At 28.5% G+C, this 10,554-nt stretch overlaps 2 protein-coding genes across 2 annotated transcripts; one reads left to right on the forward strand and one right to left on the reverse strand.

The window, feature by feature from the left end:
• Nucleotides 1–4,510: 4,510 nt before the first annotated feature.
• On the forward strand, nt 4,511–7,026 carry LOC108690143 (uncharacterized histidine-rich protein DDB_G0274557-like). Its single transcript, XM_018197286.1, has 4 exons — nt 4,511–4,624; nt 5,758–5,822; nt 6,137–6,423; nt 6,811–7,026. The coding sequence occupies exons 1-3, from the start codon at nt 4,604–4,606 to the stop codon at nt 6,384–6,386; spliced, it is 336 nt and encodes a 111-aa protein (XP_018052775.1). The 5' UTR covers nt 4,511–4,603; the 3' UTR covers nt 6,387–6,423; nt 6,811–7,026.
• Nucleotides 7,027–7,478: 452 nt separating this feature from the next.
• LOC108690148 (histidine-rich metal-binding polypeptide-like) lies at nt 7,479–9,003 on the reverse strand. Its single transcript, XM_018197292.1, has 3 exons — nt 8,929–9,003; nt 7,711–7,781; nt 7,479–7,611 (listed from the first exon to the last, which is right to left on the reverse strand). The coding sequence occupies exons 1-3, from the start codon at nt 8,947–8,949 to the stop codon at nt 7,485–7,487; spliced, it is 219 nt and encodes a 72-aa protein (XP_018052781.1). The 5' UTR covers nt 8,950–9,003; the 3' UTR covers nt 7,479–7,484.
• Between the last annotated feature and the right edge of the window lie 1,551 nt (nt 9,004–10,554).

Here is a 10,554-nt window from a genome sequence, read left to right on the forward strand (position 1 = left end):
GTCTACACAACAGTAAATTATTTTAAATTTAATAATAAATATACTAATCACAGAGGCCAATTGTTTACTGCAATGTTAATTAATATTGATTTGCTTATTCAAGAACTATCTTTTACTATTGTAATCATGTTATTTTTGTCACGTTATTATTAAAATTTTTGATTCCAAAAATACATACATTATTAAAACATACATTATTAATAATTATACAATAGGATATTCTCTTTCTTATGAAAATATAAATATTAATTTATTAGAATCTTTTGAAAAAATAATCTTTTAAAATAAAAATTTAATGAACTAATTAATTATTTTGCATCGTAATAGTATTATTCATTTTCAGGTATTATATCATAAAAAGTCCCTATTAGATTATGTATTGTGTCGTGTTGTTTGAAGAGTCGATCAAGAAGCAAAAAGAACTCTCATTAACGCGTGCATATAGCGAGGTAAAAATCGTTCGATATGAATGCGTTATTTCTTACACAATTGGAAGATATACCAAATCTATCGCACTATTAATAGCAAATTTCTAAAATCATTTCGAGACAAAAATTCTAATATCACAAAATGTCGGGATTATAATAATTTTTGAATTATAAGCATTTAGAATTAGCGAATGATATCGCTTAAAGTTAATGTGTTTAGATGTGATTAGTATTTCGTGACAAAATGTCAATCACAAATCACAACTAAATGAAGAACTTAACCCACACAATCTACAGCACAAAAGATTGAAGCAATATTGCTGCAATGTTGAAATATTACAGATATTGCAATGTAACATTGCAGAAGTATTACAAAAATGTAAATTAACAATATGTCTGCAAAATGTCAATAATATGCTTGTAATATTCCACAAACATTGCAAAACTGTAATATTGCAACATTGCAGCAATATTGCTTCAATCTTCTGTGCTGTATGAGTTCTTCTTTCATTAATTGTTACAATAATAATAATATAAAAATATAAGTTTTTACAATATTTATGTAGTACAGTCTTTTAATTTAACAGTCATTTTTATGATGTAATAATTAATATAATTCATTTTATATTTAAATAAAAAATTTATTGATCTATTATAAATATCGAATTTAAATACAATCAATGCATTATTATCGGATAAGATGATAAGCAATTAAACTGCTGAAAACAATTTATCGAAATATTAATTATGTGATCGATGATGTATTTAGATTTACCTGATATGAACACAAGAATAAACTAGCGCCCGAATTTTATTGATAAATTTGATACCGTCATTTTTTAATGGATTTCAATAGACTCGGTTTCGAATTAAAAAGAATCACTGCGCTTAACTTAATCCATGATTAACTTACCAAGCGACTGTATTATTATATTAATGTGAATAATATTTGTACGAATAGTTTGTTCGGGGACACACATACATGCTTTATCCTTACGAATAAATTTATCCTTCAAAATTAATACTATATTTATTGGAATATTTTTTGATTTTAAAAAATTTCTTTTGGAAAACACATATCACACGCACTAGAAATGCGATTTGTAGAAAAATTAATGTTAGTGAGATATATGTATAGAGATATAGAAATAGCTTTCATGTTAGAATCTTCGTAAAAATCCTTCGTAAAAATTATTTTAGAGTCTTCGTAAAAATTATCCAAATACATTGCTGGAACCTTTTTTTGCAATATACAATAACAAAAAGCGAACATCTTAACATTGTTGGAATTTCGCAACAATAATTCAGCAATTCGCAACTACCATGCAATATTGCAATGTTTCAGTGAAATCATTCTGCAATCTTTCTGCAATCTTTCTGTGCTGTATGAGAAGTGACATAATTCGCTAACTTGAAATGCTTATTAATTTTGATGCGGTAGGTCTGGGATATCCTACATATTGATGAATTCATCGGAACAAATAGTCGCTCAATCATATTTTTATATTTATTTATTTTTTTTTCTTATTCGAACCGCGCGACTACCTGCTCCGTATTGAAATACCCAAAGGCGAGTGTGTAAGAGGTTACGAAACGCTTTCTCCTTGTATGATGAATATTTTAAGTATGCAGCTTGCACCACTTCCTGTTACACCGATTGGGTCTACCGATATGCTATCGAAAAAAAAGAAAAGAGCATAATTGCAACGGAGCGTGTAATATGTACAACACGGTCTCGATCGTTACCTTGGTCTTAACACTGAATGGTTTGTTTGGAAAGCTTCGTAATCGATCTGAATGCAGGAGAATTGACAAGAATACTAGCATTCTTATGCAGCTGATGTATGATACCGATAAAATACATGCGTCTCAAAAAATTTAAGTTAATAAAGTAAGACACGTTTACTTCGAGATATTATAATTTATAATCTCGAATTGTATCTTTTATTTAATTGCAATTAAAATCAATATTTCTTTCACTGCATAAGCCTTAGAATTTACTTTAATAAATGTTAATTAACACATATTAAAAATTAATGTATTAAAGTGTTATACACTCAAAGTGCTGTAGATTAATGCATTTATTAAAGTAAATTATAAGAATTCAATAAACACAACGAAAAATTTTACGAAAAACTGTATATGTACATTTTGTATGTATAATTATACATATATAATTGTAAGGTAAAATAATAATAATTATATATTAGAAGCTTCTACAATTATTACTGCTATAATGTAATAATAATTATATTAATATTTTTATTATATTTATATTATATTTATAATTTTACTAAAAAATATACATATTGGTACCAAAAATTATTTTAAATCATATATGTTTACAGAAATTTGCAGCAATATTGCTGGATAATCTATGTTATATTGTAGTTAAATTATAGTAATTGCAACCAACAATTTTTGCTCTATATAAATATTACGGAAGGAAATTATTGTTGGGGGAAAGCCGGTACAGTATATACAATTATGTGTACAAGGTATCATTCATGTATACGCGTTACATCAATAATGATATATATTTATTATCATGTTCGCACGTGTTCGTGTCCAACTTTCGCTAATATTGTATTTATGATTAGACAATCATAATCAATTATGATGCAAACTATCTTCCCCCAAATTCCACACGCAATATTTAGGAAATCGTTCATTATATCATTCGTGACTAGGACGTGACTAGGATTATATATATGCAATATCGTGTCACACTTAAATAATGAATTTACATTTCATAGAACTTTGACCTTTTACGGGATTAATCAGACTTAAGTTTCTCTCCAAAACCAGAAGCTGTTTCAGCGACGCAATGCTACGAGTGAAATCAGTACAATTTATTAATGGAGAAGTGAGTGACTTCCTGCGTTCGTGCATATACATGGCGAATATGTAATCTTTTTGTAATCAAGAATAAAAGTATTGTTACAATGAATCCATCTCTATCTATTATGCGTTGGTCAAAGAAAAAGGAAAAGAATAAACGCATCCAATGGAAATATTCTTCAGATCAAGAGAGGAGAACAGTGTTTCGCTTCGTGATGTAATGCCTATTTCCTGATTTTTGTAACATAACAGAATATATAAATTAATTTATCAACTAATGAGAAATTTATGTTTTCAGATTTTTGTGCGCACTCTCACTTTTTTATTCACTCTCACAGAAGCAGTTCTTTCATGTACATACATTACGTATATCATCTTTATTATATTATATTAATTTATTATTATATTATAAAATAATTTAAATACTAAACTATAATGATAAAAAACGATAAGAATTAAATAACAGAACAATAATAATAGTATATAATATAATATTCTATAAAATATTAATTACAATGCATGTTATTGAGATAAACAAAGTAATACTTTCACTTGATAAGTCAGTTCATTATTGTTACAATCATTATTGTACAATCAAAAATGAAGTTTTCACACGGATGTCATTTAGCAATACATTTATCAAAATAATCCGGTAAGTAATTTCAATAATTAATACATATATGTACAAATGAATCAAAATGTAAAGGAAGTGTAAATGCTTCTTTTACATTTCATTTCGCCTCCTCAAACTTTCGTTTACCTTTCTGTTACTCTCCCATGACATCTAATTTACGTTCCGATTTTTATTTTCATCAGGGAAATCACAACCATCGCGGATTCACACTTTTTTAAAAATTATTTTGCCAAATGCCAACAAGTCTGAACGACCCGCAAACGAGAAAAAGGAAATTGAAGGAGTTACGTACGATTATACACGTTATCGTGCAAAATCCGATCTTATAGTGCGCTAAGGCACATGCATGCACACTCGATCGTATTGCCGCATTTCCCGCACCACCTTCGAGACGCAACTTACACATATCGTACGCACAACGGAAAGTTACGTAGCTCCGAAACGAACGTAACACAGGCCATACGTTTCCTTGCTTTTACGTAACCCCCTGGATCCCGAGCTACTTTGCTCTCCCACCCTATACAATTTCACCGGGTAGTTTTGATCATCGCCGTGTCCGTTCTTTATAAGCGGACATCCCCGACGATCAAAACACAGAATCGTATCGACACAGTTTGCAAACAGTGCAGCACGCACAGCCGCCATCGCCGCGAATTTTCAAAAAATAACGATAGATCGATTAAAACAAACAGAGTTGAAGATGCGCTCCCATACTATCGCTGTGAGTGATTTACTATTATATACCTACATATTATTTTCATCGCACTCCTTTTGGTACTTCCGATGTTCGTCGTTTAGTTTTGTGGTCGTCAGTGATTTTAACAGTACAACTAAGTAAGTGTATATATACCGCGTCAATTTTGCAAAATGTGTTTTGTGATTGCAAAATTTCTCTCGAAGATGAGAATCGCCGAAAGATATTTGAAATTTCTTGATATTCAAATCGTAATTTTGCATAATTAATTTTGTACTCTTCCTATTCAGGCGAAATTTTAATTAACTCTGTGCTTCATTCTATCTTTCTTCCGAAATATAATGAATAATAAGATAGAATGAAGCTTCAACGCGTGTGCCCAAAGCGAACGCAGGATATATGACAGCTAAGCAAAATTTTTTTATGTATAGCTTTTATCTTACTGTACAGAAATAACGGCGACAAGATCCATTGACTGTTTGTAGAGCTGTAATTGTTTTTTTTTCCAGTATTTAATTAGACTAAATAAATATTCAATAAAATAATCATTAAATACATTTTTTGAGGGTAATACATTGTAACTAGTAGTATATCAAGGATCATGTTCAAGACTAAAATTGCGAATTTTTGTTATAACATTAAAATTCTTCCATTAGAAAAAAAAGAAAAAAGAATTAGTTTTTTCATTGACTGAAGAGATCTTGATTAAATGATAACACAGGCATATAAAACAAAAATTTAATGTTTGAACTAGAGATCAGATTTTTATGTATTTTAACGCTATAAAACCGAATCTGATGTTCAATTTGTTACATCACGTTACAATAATAATACTGGAAAATCGAGCTGTTTTCCATCGATAAAAGAAATTATGATGCGATGGAGTAATTTGAACATTGAATTCGATTTTAGAGCGTCAAAAATACATAAAAATATCGATATTTACTCTTTAAATAAAAAAAATGTTCTGTGCCTGTGTAATCATTGCTGCTTGAATTTATAGAAGCTCGGTACTTTTACATCGTCGTTACGCAGGAAAAAAAAACGGATTTTAAGAGTGGTGAAACGCGAATTTAAAAAAAGCCGTGCATTTAAATGACTTCTGTACGCGATGCACTTTCGATATTATAAACAAACCGCGACCACCTCTCTTGTTACAGTTGCTCGTGTTCGGAATAATGGCTGTGGCTTTGGCATCGCCGGTGCCAGGAGGTCATCATCATCAGTAAGTAACGTTTCGACAATTTTTTTTATTTATATTTTAATCTAGAAGTTTCATCCTATAGAACATCACATCTCTCTTAAAATTACTTATAATTTTAATTATTTATAATATAATATAGATAGTTATATAGTATAATTATTAATAATTTTGATTACTCATTGCATAATAATAAACAAATAAATAAATAAAAAGAATAATTAAATATGATATTCTTTTTCTTATTTGATCTATTCTTATCGATCAAAATTTTACTTATAAATATTACATTTACTTGTAAATATGGCATCACATGAAAAACGATTGGATGATTTCAGTGAACATCATATAATCCACGTGCCTTACAAAGTACATACGATCCATCATCATCACACGAAAAAGATCCACGTGCCCGTACATCATATCGAGAAAGTCCCCATTCACATTCCAGTTCCAGTGCATCACGTCGAAAAAGTACCAGTCCCAGTACCTGTTCACCATGTCGAAAAAGTAGCCGTGCCTGTTCCAGTTATACATAAGGTTCCCGTCCCTGTACCAATACATGAGGAGAAACATGGTTGGTTTTAAACAGACGGCTTTATCTTCGATTCTAATTATGTTATAGGTTTGTATTGTCTACTGGTAATTTGAACAAAAGTCTGATTAATACTAAAATTATATCAAATTAAAAAACACATCAATAATTTTCAAAAAAGAAGGAAAGAATTTTATATAAGTATACTTCATGTACAATAGAATACACTCTTTTCTCATTAACTATATATATATGTGTACACACACACACACACACACACACACACACACACACACACACACGTATAAAAAATAGTAATGTACAAGATGAAGTCTGGGACAATCTACATATTATGAAAATGTATATATCTATAAGTTATCAATATTATTTGATATTTTATTTTTATTGTAAAAAGTATAATTACTCTAATTTGTTAATTTATACGTATACTTAACGATTTGTAAACTGGATTTTCAGATTACCGTACAAGATGGAATCCGAGTAAGTAAAAATTAATAAAATTCAATCCTCATTGCGGATCTATTGATAAGAAGTTTTCTCGTAAAATACAAAGAGAACTGATCAACAAAATTACTCGCGCCACCAGTACAGCATTAAGAATTTAGCATAAGAACCAAATATTCTGTGTGCACGCGTGTGTATTCAGAAGCGAAATGCTTGTATATATTTTACTTCACGTTATACTTTTTTATTATTTTTATATAATAAACTTTTGATATAAAAAAAAATATTTAGAAGGTACATTTATTCATTTCCTTTGTTTCTATTAAATAATTACAATTCTAAAAACTAATAATTCGTAAAAATCACAAGGAGAGAAATTATCTATTTGGCTATCTAGTCAAGTCTATTGAAATATTTTAAATACTATTTGCTACAAATTTTGATAACAAAAAGCCAAATTTGATACAAATTTTGTTATATTCAAAACTGTCAGTAAATTGATGGCAGATAAGGAATAAAATCGATAGAATAAAGAAGCAATTAATTAAGTCATTAGTTTATAAATATAGTTTATTTTACACAATTAACAGTGTAGAACGATAACAAACAAGTCGTTCAGACGATTATGATTAAATAATCTCTGTCATAACAAAGTTCCTTAATCATAAGAACGTCGCGAAGATAATTTACCAGTCAACTTCTTCGTGTTTATGGTCGTCATGTGATTTGACGTGAACCGGTATATAAATTTTCTTCACGTGTGTATGATGATGTTCATGAATATGATATGGCACGTGGATTTTGAAGTGCGTGCTAAAAGCAATTTCAAGTGTCTCTGAATAATTTTGTGTCATATAAAACTGTATATCATTTAAAAAGAATGGAGCAATAATGCAAAAACTAAAAAATTACTGTTCGTGATGACCGCCAGGATATGGCATCGCCAATACTAAAGCCATTGTGACAACCAGCAAAAGTAGAGCCTAAAGCAGAAAGATGTTACATAAGAAATACAATAAAAATTTTATTTTGAAATATTTAAAAACATTGTTTGTTTTTTACACGTCAACATGCATACACCTATGATTTAATCCATAATCGAATTAGAGATAGATCATAGATCTTATCTTTTATTGGAAAAAGTTAATCATATACATTGTGGTTTTATCAGAAAATCGAAGAATAAAATGGAAGTAATAATAGTCAAAGGGATTTGTCGTAAAATTAGATAAAATTAGTCTGATAAGAGATATCATCGAGAATTGAGATAATTTTTATACAGACGCACATAAATGTAAATTTATGTATTACATCAATTTTTTTTCGTTTTTTTGTCACATTACCATATGTCTCTTTTACAAATATTTAATATTAAGCTATTTAATATTAATTAGGAAATAATTAGTTTATTTATAATTTTTTTTTTTATTTTTTTTATATTTTTTTAATTGTCAGTTTTTTCTTCCTTTCCTTTCTATCTTAATTAATTTAAAATAAATATTATTAAAAAAAAATTAGCTTTAAAGTAATTAATAAGCTTATTATTGAAAACCAATGCAGTGATCAATTTATTACTCATAATTTATTAATTTATTATAAAATAATATTTTAGCATAAAATAAAAATAAGTAAATAAAGTAAATAAATAAATTAAAAATAAAACCTATTGTGTGTTTTGCGTATAAGATTATTAATCATAAAAAAGTACACATATTATTCTTATTCAACACAATTTTTATTAGAAAAATCTCTTAGAGAAAATGTATTTCCTATTTTGTCATTCATATTATACTAAAATAAAATAAATTTCAAATGAAATGAATATGCATACAACAAAATTCTCAATTTGTAATATTTTGTAAAACTAATAAAATATTTTCGTATTATACATATAAAACAAGCTACAAGTTATAGATCGTCTAAAATGGATTTGATCTTTTTTTTTTTTTTCAACAAGTAACTATTATCGATTAGCATTATTATTGAATATTATTGAAAGGAGAACTAAAAATAAAATCGTCACTTTATTAGCATTCATACGAGCGCATTTATCTGTAAGTTATCTCGTCTCGCTCAATTAAGTGAACCGACATCACACATAACGAATTCACACTCAAATCCGACACCCACATGTATTTCGAATTTGAACATTTCCACTCTATATATGCGCTAAATGTGCGCTTAACTCTTCTGAGAGCGGAGTTTAGTAGTGACTAAAAGTCTCTTTCGCAGCCCGCCTTATAAACAGAACATATTCAGTGAACCGTGTATGAAAACTAAATAACAACGGTATTAGTTGTTTTCTTGAAAACAGTTCCTGTATGAATCACTTTATTTCACTTGAATCACTCTCACCTAAGTGGTTTACGCAAATTTTCACGTGTAGTTTCGCGTGCACAATGTCGTAAACATGATTTTCGCAAGTTCTCTGTTGCAAATTTCACGCTTTGATTTGTGAATAAACGTACATACCTTTCAGTACAGTGTGGTCACCTTTGCGAGTTATCTAATTTGATAGTATCAAAATGCACTTAAAAAAGAAACACACCGGAAACTCGTCGGTATGATTTCTCCTTCGAAAGAAAATCGACGCATTATTCTTCAAATATAATGAAAGTAAATGAGTTGCTTCTTCATCGAATATCATAGCAATATTATCAGGAAGTAGATAAAATTAAAGTAAAGATGAAAAGAATTACATACTCATAAAGAGAAAATTGTTCTGATGAAATAACTTCCTTTCTTTACCTTCAAGTGAAATCGATTTACCGCAATTCAAGTTGCACAAATTGCATGACTCCTCGAAAAAGCAACTGCAAAGAATTCTGATTTTCTTCACACCCACTTTATTTCTTATTCGATTTCTTATTCTTATTCGAAATTATATCGCTTATTATATTTATTACGTAAGAACGGTCATCACGAACGGTTGAATAATAATCTCTAGTACACTTACATATTATGTATATACAATCAATTAAAGATATTACATTATGAACTTTTATGCAATTTACGTAATCCATTACGATTTTATACTCTTGACTTTTACAATTAAACATGTATTATTTCTGTAATATTTCTAAGTACATAACTTCTTAAAAGACAATTTTCTTCTTTATTTAAATTTTATTTTTAAATATTACTTATGTATAAGGAAATCCGAGAATGTTGTTTCTTTTTACTTTCAATAATTTAAAAATATAACGAATGTAACAAATTTTATATCATTTTCTCTTTATGAGTTTTTCCTCGTTTTATTTTATAATCTTTTTACATATTATATACACACACACACACACACACACACATACACTCTATATATATATATATATATGTACTATAATAAAATGATCACAAATTGAAAAATTCTCTTTATTATGGAATATATATATACATACATACGCGCGCGCGTGTGTGTGTGTGTGTGTGTAATAAAGAGAATTTCAGTGTGTAATCTTTGTGATATTCTTTGTGGATTAATGAGAATACAGGTTATTATACTCGTTTTAGTGTTTCATGACACGTGTAAAGTTATATTTTACATACATACAAGTGAAATCGTACTTCATTTATTATATGATTGGTTCTTTCACTTTCTGCTTACTTTCGATTTTAAACTAATCCAACGTTAACGCACTTTACGATACAATAAATGCGATTTTATTTTAATGCCAGTTAACAGATGTCGACGATTAAAGCACTATGTAAAATTGGTATTCATTAAGAAGTGAAAATCGTGTTTGATATATATATATA

This window comes from Atta colombica, unplaced genomic scaffold (genome assembly GCF_001594045.1).
Source record: "Atta colombica isolate Treedump-2 unplaced genomic scaffold, Acol1.0 scaffold295, whole genome shotgun sequence".
NCBI classification, from domain to species: Eukaryota; Metazoa; Arthropoda; class Insecta; order Hymenoptera; family Formicidae; genus Atta; species Atta colombica.